This window comes from Colossoma macropomum, unplaced genomic scaffold (genome assembly GCF_904425465.1).
Source record: "Colossoma macropomum unplaced genomic scaffold, Colossoma_macropomum, whole genome shotgun sequence".
NCBI classification, from domain to species: domain Eukaryota; kingdom Metazoa; phylum Chordata; class Actinopteri; order Characiformes; family Serrasalmidae; genus Colossoma; species Colossoma macropomum.
Window position 1 is genome coordinate 17,343,015 of NW_023494790.1, and position 13,224 is coordinate 17,356,238.

At 37.2% G+C, this 13,224-nt stretch overlaps 2 protein-coding genes across 6 annotated transcripts in view; both read right to left on the bottom strand.

Moving 5' to 3' along the window:
• Window positions 1-4,919, bottom strand: part of si:ch211-119c20.2 (caskin-2) — a 57,522-nt gene extending 52,603 nt beyond the window's left edge. For all 4 annotated transcript variants that reach the window (XM_036572379.1, XM_036572378.1, XM_036572376.1 and 1 more), the window contains exons 1-2: window positions 4,701-4,919; window positions 3,476-3,844 (exon numbers count right to left, since the gene is read on the bottom strand). In XM_036572379.1, the coding sequence (XP_036428272.1) occupies window positions 3,476-3,569 (94 nt within the window). In that variant the 5' untranslated portion in view covers window positions 3,570-3,844; window positions 4,701-4,919. The remainder of the gene's footprint in view (window positions 1-3,475; window positions 3,845-4,700) is intronic.
• Window positions 4,920-7,773: 2,854 nt separating this feature from the next.
• On the bottom strand, window positions 7,774-13,222 carry LOC118809246 (alpha-N-acetylgalactosaminide alpha-2,6-sialyltransferase 1-like). Of its 2 annotated transcripts, none has more exons than XM_036572380.1 (9): window positions 13,097-13,222; window positions 12,615-12,933; window positions 12,074-12,236; window positions 11,610-11,778; window positions 10,255-10,393; window positions 8,848-8,951; window positions 8,604-8,687; window positions 8,338-8,437; window positions 7,774-8,093 (listed from the first exon to the last, which is right to left on the bottom strand). In XM_036572380.1, the coding sequence occupies exons 1-9, from the start codon at window positions 13,186-13,188 to the stop codon at window positions 7,902-7,904; spliced, it is 1,362 nt and encodes a 453-aa protein (XP_036428273.1). In that variant the 5' UTR covers window positions 13,189-13,222; the 3' UTR covers window positions 7,774-7,901. The 2 variants fall into 2 exon arrangements, 1 of the variants encoding a protein (XP_036428273.1); XR_005007351.1 differs by having other exon boundaries at window positions 7,979-8,093; window positions 8,338-8,451.
• Between the last annotated feature and the right edge of the window lie 2 nt (window positions 13,223-13,224).

Consider the following 13,224-nt stretch of genomic DNA (forward strand, 5'->3'; position numbering starts at 1 on the left):
CTTCCTTGACACGATAGATGACAGGAACACAAGAAACACAAGAGGCTGAAAAACACAATCTTTTTCATTCAAACCACACATTTGTTAAACCTATATGGAGAGTACTAAAAGTAAGTTTAAGTCTTCACTGGCCTACATATGGTCACCTGGCTAAATACGTCTCATTGCTCAGACTTTTTCATGTCTCCAAAGACCTGATATAACTCAAAATCAGTGGCCAACAATCCAGAATATGAGGATGTGAGTTGATTCAGAAATGCCAGTAGCCTCTTTATTCATTGCATCACTTGCAATAACGCAGCAGACGAAAAATAAAGCTGAAAGGGTAAGAAAGATCAAAGCTAGAGAGTGGAGCAACTACAAAAGCAACTTCATGCAGATATTCATTACAGCAACACTGCTATCCTCTATTCCCTCAGGACTTATTCATACACAAAACCTCACATCTCTATAATACCACTACTGAGCTGAGAGAGAGTGCCTATGGACTTATACCTAGTCAAATTAGCCTACAAGATGAAACGGTAGCCTGCTGCAACTGACTAACGTTTATATATTCAGTAAAGCTAGAGACCAGGGACATGAAATGAGGCCAAACTGGAAATATATGCATGCCTTTCAGATAAGAGCTGAATTTTACACTCATTATGGCTAAGACAACAACCTGCCTTTCATCACCTCAGATTTCAATTAACATTCAAAGACTGTTTTTCTGACTAGACACAGGCTGTTTGCTTGTTGTCTACCTGCTGTTAGCTTAAACAAAAGGAAATCATTCCATTTGAATTAGCCACCGCTGACAGCATCGCACCTCGACTGACTCGCTGAGGAGATTCCACAACAGTGGAATCCTTTGTGGTCTGTCCATCTGTTCTGAAAGAAAGGGATCAGGATTAGAGTTTGTGGCCACTTGCATAAAATACCCACAGCTAACTAGTGGGCAGTGCTTTCTACTTGAAGGCGAACCAGCCTTGATCCAACACTGTATCACAAACTGCTGATCCTTTTAGCCTGGTAAAGTACCGGCCTGCTGTGATGTTAGGGACAAGGCCTAGGAGAGACAAGCGCTGCAGAAAGAAAATAAAAAAGGATTAGCTAGAATGGGCTGGTGACATTGTTAAGGTATGGTACACATTGTGTGCTGAAATCCCCTTCCCTGTAAGTTGATCTGACAGATTGCCATATGGGTTATCCCTGATTTGTAAATGGATTTGTCTTGTTTCCAGATGTCATTGTGGCGCTCACTGCAGACTGAATTGACACTACAAAGGGCATGGTTTGAGATGCCATTACACATTAAAGGACACCAGTGATCATTAAATGCAGATCTCATGGTGTAATATGAAGTACAGAGACTATTTAAACGTAAAAAGCCCCTTACTAAGACCTAAAAATGAACCAGTCATGTTCCAAAAGATAGGCATTCACATAAATAGACAGTATTAGAACTAAGAACAAAAGGCCTTAAACTAAAAACATGTTGTAATTCTACGATAAAGGAAAATTCAGCTTAATCTGTAAACAACAAGCCTTTTGACTGGAAAATGAAATAAATTGAAGCATCTGTTTCCCCTGAGAGCCTAAATTGGTTTTGCAATCCCTCTATCATCTAGGGCTTGTCAAAATGCCAAATATTAGGAAAGGCATGTATAATAACTATTGCGAAAAGAGAATTTTTCACTCTGGTTCATATGAGAGGCACCAGTAAGGAAGTCTCAGATGCCCAAATAAAACTTTTCTCAATATTAAAATTCATGGAGACTACGTGCAGCAGCACCCAAATCAGCACGATGAACTCATATTCAGCTTGAATTTCAAAGCAGGAGTAGCCCAGCAAGACCGTTCAAGTAGGTCTTAAGTTTTGTTCATTACATTACAACCCCTTGAACCCTAGGTTTTTTATTCAGTTATTAATCCTGAGAATTATTTTCCAGTACCTACAATTAATTATTTGGTAACTACTACAACACTAATATGTAAGTTATGATCGTTTAGGCTTTAGGGAGTTAAAGAAATTTTTGGCATGTATAAACAAAATGTTGCCAGTCCTTTACTTAGACTTAATGAATAGAAATACTACACAATCGCATAAGCCTCCAAAGCTGAACATGAAAAGCATTGTGTCTAACCATCAGCTGGTCACACGGGGTAATTACCACAGATCACCAACAGTCTGCCCCTTGCTGACCTTACTTGCCCTCCAGTCTACACAGCCTCAATCTGCAAGGGCAAGAGCTAAGCCACTGCGCTGAGAACATCTCCCAGCAGGTGCAGTACACATAAGCCTTGCCTCTGACTACTGTTTTCCTGTTCAGTCACCAAGAATTCTTCACTTAATCCACTAATGGACATTTTAAACTAAAGATGACATCTACTGAGTCCATTGTGTCTGAAGTTAACACCTACAAAACACATAATAAAAAATGCAAAATGAGAAAAAGTTCAAAGGAAATAGGTTGCATTGTCTATATGAATTAAGAATAGTCTGGGTATTATTTTTTAATTTATTATTTCTGTTTTAGTTAATAAGTTGCTGTCACCATGTGCTTCCTTGTGTAAATGCAACACTGACTAAACAATAACTGTCTTAAGATCTTGTAGGCAATCCACAAATGGTGAATTAATAAGAAAATGGTAACAATGCACTCAGATCATAGTGATGAACAAGGGCATCACCTAAAGTCTATTGTAAGAAACAATTTAGACTTGCTTTCTTGGCTCATCAAGTACGGATCACACCAAGTAAAAGAGTAAGAGATGGAAAGTTTGCTTTAAAGGCCATATTTCTTGTATTTAGTTTTTTCTCCTGAGGTTCATTTATAAATTGTTTTTGGGTTTACGTACCAAGAATAGTCAACATTTATGTTTACATGACAACTTTCCAACCTTTCTTTATCCTTTAGTATTAATCAGGCCATTACTATGCCTTTAAGATTGACATATGTAAATCATCTCTGTTCTGACTGGCTACCTTTATTGTGTCTCACTTTAAAAGCAGTTCAGGCTGAAACATTCCTTATAACTTCCACATGAATGGGTGGAGCTAAACTGCTATAGGCTGAATAGACAGATATAAGCAAACACATTGGTTTTAGTGACATCACAAAAGCAAGTAATTAGGCAGCTTAGTTGCCTATACGGACTGGGAATTGAACAGCACTTTTTGAAGTCCTTTACTGTTTATATATTTCATTTTTCAAAAAAAAGGAGCAAAATTCAGTTTTCTGTGATAGGGGTCCTTTAAAACAAATACTAAAATAACATAAGACTTAAACACAGCGCTGCACTGACAACTTTGCCTCAGACAAGAAACTCTTGCGATGGAGCATTTCAAATAAAGAATGACGCCCTTATGCTGCTCAAAGTCAGACGAGGGAGCAGATCACAATAATCAAGCAGCATAATAAAGTTTGTTTGAGACTTCTCTTTCAAAAAAGGAAAAAGGGGAAGAGCTTCCCAATGATCATTCACTTACTGTTTCGGTTGGCCTTGATCTTGGTGAGGAGTTTATGAGCTGAGAGAATGTCTCCGTTCTTCACAGCCAGCAGGAGGTCCTGCTCTTTGCCCATGGCTCCTGTCCAACTCTGAGAGACACGCTACAGATCCTGCTTCACACATTCATCGTTCTTCCTGTCCACAACATGCTGCAGTCCTGCCTTTACAAACATCATCTTACCCACATGGCCCTGTTAATTCCTTTAGCCCAGACAAGCTGTATGGTATTAGTCACAAGACTTCTTCTGCTTATGGCTTTCAAAACCCTTGAAGATGTTTAAACAAGCAAGAGAATCCATCCATCAACTCCATCCATGGTAGTATCCTCCCCAAAGCAGAGGTGAGGGTCCTGCAAGAACGAGACATTTGTAAACTGTACACCAGTAAACTGTCAACCCTCACAAAACGATCGTAATACTATAAGCAACTATAAGATTTCTACACAACATGAACTGTCAACAGCCCCAAAAACATATAGTAAAACAAAAAAAGGTTCTTCAAGGGTTCTTTAGTAAAGACAATGGTTATATACACAGAACCATGAAGCACTTTAATGCAAAAAAGGCTCTTTGCATGGTTTCATGGTTCACCTCTATGATGGAAAACTTTTAATATGGTTCTATATAGCACCATAGAACTTTTTTTGGTGCTGTAAAGAACCTTTTGTTTTGTGAAGGGGACACTAAGTAAAAGCAAGATTTCTACAGTGCTGCAAAACATTTCTCTAATAATCTATAATATTTTCACATCCACATTACATTCCCGTAGTAAATCGTTACAGTAATCTATAATAGTTGTGCAGTATCCTGTAGTAAACTATAGCATTTGCCTGAATTTGATAGACTCGTATAGGAATCCTGTAGAAATCCATATAATGTTACTACAGGTCTTTTTCATGAGGGAAATTTTTTGCCTCTCGCTTTGAGAATTACGCACGTAATTTCATAATTGACTATACTATGCTGTCGTTTGAATAAATTAGTCTGTGGTATATACAATGTGTATAAGGCTACCTGAACCTGGTAATGGTGAACAGTCTCTGGTCACCTTAACAGCAAAAAAAGACAATAAAAAAAAAAAAACCTAAGGCGGTGTGAAAATGTCAATATACTTTTAACGACAAAACACTTTTAAAATGAACTTGAATGGTACCATACGGTGCTCGGCATGGACACAGGGCAGACTCGAGCAGAGAGTGAACTCACCATGCGAGCTGAAGTTGATGGAGGACTCGCTGACAGACACCTTAACGTCCACACGTTTCAACAGAGAACATATATTTAGAGGTAATAAATGGTCCTAGCAGTATTGCTGCCCTGCCGGCTGTAGAAGGCGAGGAAGATGACAGGAGTTGTGAGTGTTTATGACACTCTGCCAAGCTCCTCCGGAGCCACTGGAGACCCGCGCCTTAGCGTTATGTTATTTTCCACCCGTTTTCAGACAAGCCCCTCCCTCCTGTGTGAGGATTGGCTAGCAGGACAGGACGCGGGATGTCACTAACCAATCCTCGCGCTGCAGGAAGAGGGCGTCCCAAATACAGGTGGTGAGAAAAAAATAACGCCTGCGGTATTGACAATTTCATTCAGCAACATCAACTGATAATTATTTTACTCATTTAACTTAAAATTAAAAAAATAATAATAATTTAGGTTGCGGCAGAATAAAATACAAGCTGAACATTGTTTTTCAGGGGAAAACAGAATGTTTTCTGTTTGTAAACTGACATTCAGTCGAAGCCTGAGTAAATCAGTCTGAGTAAATGCATCTATAGCCAATATAAGCCATTTAGGGAAACAACGCTAAAAGTTTGGCACATGTGCTGACAAGTATCACATTAAACGTCAGATATGTTTTTATGTTTCTAGGCCAGTTTATTATTAATTTTTAAACGCTACTCTTTTAACTAAGGGGAAACTAAAATATTTAAATTTGAAGCAGGGTTAGAGATAATCATGTACTTTCATATATTCTTCATTTACTCAACTTTTTAAATAGAATAATAGCGTTTTATTGATTCGTTGATTGATTGATAGATGAATTAACCGATTGTTAAATCTCGTCCTCCAGCGCAGTGATTGCTGGACCGATTGTGAGCATGAACTACAAGCCAATCACAGCACAGGTAGGCGGGGCCAGGTGGAATATAGGTTGTAAACAATAACGCCTGCAACACCCCGCAACTTACTAGGTAGCATCTGTAGTTGGACTCCTTAAGAAATGATATGGAGATGACACTGACTATATTGTTTAAGCTGCTGTAAGTTTAGCTGACGATGTATTCATCTGTATACTGTATGTTATTATTTGCTTACACTGACATTTGCCTAATTATTTATTGAACGCAATTTACGTGTCTATGCATATCCTGTACCATAATAAGAGTATTTTCTGGGCCAATATGCAAAATACCGGCGGCTGGACTCTGTAGAGTGAGAGTGACACCTGCTGGTAGAAAACCGCTATTAACCAGTTTGTATGACTTGTTGAAACTCGAAAATAATAGGATGGAATAATGAACTGAAATTAAATAAAATAAATATCAGTAAAACATTCAAATAATTAATTTGTTACATACAACACTTTTTGCATTCCTAGCCAGCTGATTGCTTCATGCACTCTCAGAAAAAGGGTACTAAACTGTCACTCAGGTGATGCCCTCAAGGATACATTTTACCTTTAGATAGAGAACATAACTGCACCATAAACCATTGCAAATCATTTTTTTAATTTGTATGGACTCCATACACCCAGTCTTACCACCAAACACTTACCACCAAATCAGTAAAACAATATGCTGACTGCTCCTAATTTACTGATTATCCAACCTCTGTTTGGGAAAACCCTGTGATCTGCATCACAAGTAGTTCTCAACCTATTACTTCCTATAAAATATTATTAGTCATAAGAATAGATTTAAGGACATAAAAGCCATGGAAATGCTTGGCATGGAAGAATGGGCCAAAAGTTCTCAAAATATGTGTTTCTGTGTTTATTATACCTAAAGGAAAATATTTATGGAGGGAAGTTACATCAGGTAATAAAACAAGAGTAACAATATAAAAGTAAAAGAAAAGGGGGTATATTGTCAGTTACTTCATCCCTTAAACTAACTGCACACTCTAAGGCTTATTGTTCAGTAATTACATGGAAACACGGAAAACAATGTATTGTTGTGTTCTCAAGTCCTAGGAAGAATAGCAGGGAATTTGCAGGGTTAAAAACAGCAGAATAACTTAAAAGTGTTGTTGGGTATAACTTGCTGTTTCTGATGTTTTACATGGAACATAAAACACATAACTTGCTAAGTCCTGAAAAAAAAATCACTCAGTATTTTGCATTAACCCATAAATCCTGTTAACAATAAGTAACAACAATAAACAACAAGTAACAAAGTCCCGGCTACAATATCACATCTTTGCAATGTTCCCTGCAGTGCATTTTCTGTTGCAACATAATAATGAATGTTTTCTTACTAGTTGAAAACAGTTGAAAACACTTCTACAGAATCTGGCATAAGTACAGTACTGTGCAAAAGTCAGAGCCCACCCTTCATTCATTTAAATTATAGTCAAAATAGCCATTAAGCACGTAATGTTAAGATATTCATTACACCAAGTTACTAATTTTTCAGTAGTTGTTTCTGAAGACATTGGTTGTAAGATAATCCACCAGCATAAATCACAGGAAAATAAGCAAAAGTAAATCCAAAACTGGAGTTCATAAAACCACTGAAAGATATAGAGAAAATGGAACTCCTAACAACCATGCAAGACCTGGTAGACCACCAAAACTGTCACCACCAGATAAACAGTACTTGAAGCTTTCATTGTTAAGAGAGAGGAGAAAATCAAGCTCCATTCTTGCTTCAGATCTGGAAAAATCCACAGGTGGTTCTGTCCATCCTTCCACTGCGAGAAGACAACTCAATGCTTTGAGTCTGAAAAAATGTGTAGCTGTCAAGAAGCTCTTACTGAGAAAAGGAAAAAGATAAAAAAGGTCTGCAAATGAAACAAAGAATCTGTTGGTGTTCTCAGAACAATGGACTGACCACCCAGAGTCCAAACCTCAATGAATGTGTTTGAAATGTCTTGGATCATGAAAAGAAGAAAATGCAACCAATTTCTCAGACTAAACTTTGAAGGTGCGGAAAAATACCCCTGTAGATTTCTTTGAAAAATGAAACCTCCAGAAAAGCCTCCAGGAAGGAATGGAAGCTGTAATAAAGGTGGACACACTAAATACTGAAAAGCTTGAAATTATTTAATTGTTGTGGCTTCTGTGTGATTTTCTGTTAAATATGTGTTTTTCCTAATGCTGAAATGAATAACTTGTCCTTAATGGCTGTTTTGACTGGAAATTGGGTTAATGAAGAGTGGTCTCACTTTTGCGTAGTACTGTATGTCAGGTCATGTCTCTTTTAGGTTCTCCTTTCTTTGATAAAGATTAATGATTCCAGAATCATGCAGTTTCTTCCACGTCTGGATCTCTAGGTTGTAGTCATGGTTAATGAAGAAAACAACGCTGGTTTTCACCCCCGTATCAAAGTAGTAATTGGAGTACTTATGATGGTCTGCAGTAATAAATCCATAAACGTTCACCTAATTTGGGAGAAAGAGGGAAATGTATAGTATATTATGCACAACAAAATACTGAAAGTGAAATATTATTGTTGTAACAATAATAATAATAGCAGACAGAATTTGCTAAATAATAGTCAGTAGAGGCAGAGAAAGCAGCTTGAATTTACTTTTGCTTCAGAAAAAAAATCAATAACTAGACAGGTACTTTAATTAATAATAAAATAATAATAATACAAATAATTGTTAATTTAATTTTGCTTACAATGTCACAGGTGTGAAGAGCCAAGAACAGAGTAAATGCTCCATTGGTGGGTCTGTATAGATGCCAGTAATCTTCATTCAGACTTTTAGACGACAAGAATCTGAAATGAACACACTGCACAAATTATTATCTGATTTATTAGATCTCCAAGAATAGTTATAATTGCTTAGCTCATGGAAACAAATACAAAAACAAATAACTCCTGATGTTATATATTATAAAGCGACAAATCAGACAAAGGAAGCCAAAAAAGATAATCTGCATACCTGTTCCGAATATATCGTAGAAAATCTGGATGAAGAACATAAAATCTCTCTTTCTCAATCCGTCCACCATAAAAACTCAATGGGCTAGACAAGGAAAGAGCAAAGGTGAATGGCAGAGATATATCACATAGCCTAATTTCATCACTGGTCTCAAAACTTTTGTAAAAATACTTTTTTATAAAAGTATTTAGACTATTATGCTTTGATACCCACACAGTACATTCTCTGGGTTTTGAGTTCTTACCTAAAACCCTTAAAGACCCCTTTTTTCACTATGTTTTTCTGAAACAGGCCTTGAATCCACTCAAAATCTCTCATGCCTTCTGGTATGAGCACATACTTAATTCCCTTGGGGTTTAAATGGACACTTGTTAGTTTACATTTTCTTACATAATCACATTCATAAATAATATGTAATATGTGAAAGGATGTATTCAACCACATCTCCAAAAAAGCTGGGATGCTGTGCAAAATGTAAATAAAACCAGAATGCAATGATGTGCTAATCATTTAAAACTCTATATCTAATTGAAAGCATAAATAAATAAGATCCAGAAACGCCGATGTCTTCTCTGGGCCTGAGCTCATTTAAGACGGACTGAGGCGAAGTGGAAAAGTGTCCTGTGGTTCAACAAATCAAAATTCAAAATTCTTTTTGAAAATCATGAATGCGGCATCCTCCGGGCTAAACAGTAGAAGAACCATCCAGCTTATTATGAATGCACAGTTCAAAAGCTGGCATCCGTAATAGTACAGGGGTGCATTAGTGCACATGGCACGGGTGACTTGCACATTTGTGAAGACAACATTAATGCTGAACAATATATGCTAATTCTGGAGCAACATATGCTGCCATCCAGATGACGTCTTTTTCAGTGAAGGCCTTTTTTCTTGTCTTGCTTATTTCGGCACGACGTCAAACCACATTCTGCAAGTATTTCAAAGGCATGGCTCTGTAGTAAAAGAGTCCACTTCTAAACTGTCCTGCCAGCAGTCCAAACCTGTCACCGCTGAAAACATTTGGCACAACATGAAATGGAAAATCTGACAAAGGAGACCCTGAGCTGTTGAACAGCTAAAATCCTATATCAAGCAAGAATGGGAAAACATTTCACTTTCAAAACTACAGCAGTTGGTCTCCTCAGTTCCCAAACGCTTACAGAGTGTTGTTAAAAGAAGACGTGATGCAACACAGTGTTAAACGTCCCCGTCCAAACTTTTTTAAAAATGTGTTGCTGGCATCAAATTCAAAATGGGCATATTATTATTCAAAAAACAATAACATTTCTCAGTTTCAACATTTGATATGTTGTCTTTGAACTATTTTCTATTAAATATAGGCTTTAAATGATTTGCATGTCACTGAATTGTTTTTATTTGCATTTTGCACAAGATCCCAACTTTTTTGTAAATGAGGTTGTACATCAGCATACCAATACCACTCCTGTATCTCATTAATCTATTACAGCTGACTGCAAGATGGTGAAGAGCGTATAGTTTAAACATTAGTCTCTCTAAAAGTTCAGATTATCCAAAAGCTATGATATTTTTGGGAAACATCCCTGATATTAGCTCTTTGCTAACTTGTTTACACACTTTTGTGTTTTAAGTCACAAGTCACACAAACACATTTGACAAAAAATTTACCAACCTCATCTTTTGGAGCACTACTGAAACCATAAGTTTTCAAACCGTAAACAGATTGGTGTAAGGCATATGAAGTATGCACATACACCGAAGTTTTATTTCCTACATCTTCCTCAAAGCCTTTGGTGACAGCTCCATTCATCCTGTTAGGATCAGTAGATAAATTGCAATAAAAGGTCAATTCCATACTGTAAGGTCACAATTTAGAAACATTTGTTCTTGCAATTTAATATCCTTTCAGTGCAGATGTTCACTTTTGACTTTCTACTTAACATGAACAAAAAGTATCTATTCGTAACCATAAACGAAGATGTGTTTAAAATAATAACTAAAACAGGATAAGATTGTATTAAGACACCGCAAATGAGTAACATTAGTACTTTTTGCAAAAGACATTGCCATCGGTTGGGAAGAATTCATTCAACAAGTAGCAATCATGGTGAAAGTAAAGGAAAAAAAGAAGCTCAGAGATGTGCATCTAAAATTTCTCACACAAGCATTTCAACAAACCAGAACTATTTTGGAACAGTATACTCTGGTCAGATAAAACAACAATAGAACTCTTTAGCAATAACTCAGCTCAGCATGTTCGAAAAAGAGGGGTTGTGTGTATGATCCCAAGAACACCTACAGTGAAGTGCAGAGGTGGGAGCATCATGATACGAGGCTGCTTTTCTGCAAACACTACTGGGACATTATAGATCTTCAAAGGAAACATGAATTGAGTGATGTACCAGGACATATTAGAGGAGAATTTAATCTCATCCCAAAAAAAATAATCTGTGGAAAAGATTTCAACAAGACAATGACCCCAAATATATAGCCAAAGCAACTGAAGACTGGTGCCTAAAAGAACAAAGGTGGAGGGGCCTAGCCAATCTGCCGACTTGAATCCTACTGAAAATTTATGGAGCAAGTCTATCAGAGGGACCCTCGTAACTTTTTTTAATTTAAGGTTTGCCATGAGGAATAGTTCAATAATGGACTGAAATGTGGCAAAAAGCTAACTGCTTTTTACCATAGATGTCTGAAAGCTGTAACAATGGCTTTGCGGCAAAGTACTAATGCTTTTAATTTGTGTTATCTGAGTACTTCTTTCCCTATGAATTTAGCTTCTAATTATTTTTATCGTTGCTCTTATAAATACATATTTTATGCCAAAGGACATTTTGTGTGTGAATTTGAAGTGCACTGGAAATATATCAAATGACAAAAACAAAAGTGTCTGAATACTTGTTCCCCCCAACTGTAGGTCACTCATAAAGGAACTACCACCACCAACCAAGAAAGTTCAAAGGTAAGTGTGGACAAAAAAGTACTTACAGGCAACATGAAGATAAAAAGGAAAGGTATTCTCACCGAAACACATAATGATGGGAATCAATCTCTTTGCCCTTTCTTGAGCCATTGAGAATGCCCCCAGTGCCCACCACAGCACAGCGAACACATCCATCATGTGCATTTTCAGGTACTGGTAATAGCTGTGTGAACTTTGGCTTTGGGATCAAACCTACTGACGAATTTACATCTTCAAGGAAAACATAAAGACAACAATTGGCCAAGTACCATATTTTTCAGTCAGAGGTCATATGAGTAACACGTAACAGATGAAAAAAAGAAGCTAGACCACATTGTTAGCGCATTGCTGATTTTAGATAAGTGCACTAATGTATGGGTGATCATACTCCAAGGAACCACTCTATTTGCACAATGACTCCACCTCTTTAACAAACAGAAGCTGTAAAAGACAGTAAGACATTGTATCAACTTCATAGATCACAACTGTGTGAAAAGGTGAGAGGAGGTTTCCCCAACGTACTCACCATTATACTTATATTCCATAAATCCAAAGGGGTTGTTGAAATGCGACAGTCGATTCCACTCACTGACATTGAGGTGACCCTTGTGCAGCCAAAGCTGGATGTTCGGGATAATCGCTGCCTGAAACTCTTTATCTTTGGACTTCTGAAGAGACTTTGAACAAACCTTCAAAAACAGAGCCATTCATGATCTCACATAGCTGTTAACTACAGGGTCAAAAACAAGGTGCGACCCAAATGTTCATAAAAAGCGCAATGTTACACTGTTCTTATCATTACCATTATGAATTACACCAGTGTGTTATATATGTGAGAAGTACAAGAGGAAACCAGAAAAAACTCAGATTAAAATCTCTTTTACCGGAACGTCCCCAAAAGCAAACAGGCACAGTGAATCTGACACTGTAAAAATAAGATGAATCTAACATCTATAAAGCTTGACTGACTTTTGACTCACCCTGTATACAAAATTCAGACACTATTTTGCTAATACTATTTACTATTTTTCCATAGATTCAAAGTGCTGAAAGAAAGTAAGTCTTACTGGATGTCTTTCTTCATTATTCCGCGTGTAAACATCCTCAAAGTCCCACTCTGGAAGTTTTTTAAAATCTTTCTTATAAAGGACTGGAAGAGTGGTTACACTGGTGGTGAGATTGTGGTTGCCTAAAGGTGCTTCTTGATGCGATTTTACATGATGAAAAGAATCCAAAACGTCTTCTTTCACAGTGCTTTTTGTAGTTTTTCCTGATGACAAATTCAGAGAAGGAGTCCTAATAGCTGGTGTCACATTTTCAGTGGTCTCATTCCTGTCCCTCCAAAAGAATCCTGACTTCGATGCAACATAGTACAGTTCTTTGGGGCTGTAACAGAAAAGAAGTAATTAAGAAATCATTCTGTAATGATTTACCAAACACACGTCTCTATTACAGCTACACATTCAGATTCCATCTGATACCCAAGCTTTGTAGCAGCTGAGTCTTATTTCACCTTCTTCATATTTTAAAGTTGTGAAGATAAACTTACCCAGTCCATGTTCCTTGGATCTTATTCCAAATGAGCACATAGAAAAAGGCACAGCAAAGCAAGGAAACAATAAGAGGCAAAACTTTCCGCATGGTTCATGACTGACTGCTTTCCTGTCTGGCGTCTTT

Coding starts and splice junctions, on each gene's coding strand:
- LOC118809246 (XM_036572380.1), bottom strand. CDS start 13,188: ATGCGGAAAGTTTTGCCTCTTATTGTTTCCTTGCTTTGCTGTGCCTTT. Junction 12,934..13,096: donor ATCCAAGGAACATGGACTGG/GTAAGTTTATCT, acceptor TTTCTGTTACAG/CCCCAAAGAACTGTACTATG. Junction 11,779..12,073: donor TATGGAATATAAGTATAATG/GTGAGTACGTTG, acceptor TTTTCCTTGAAG/ATGTAAATTCGTCAGTAGGT.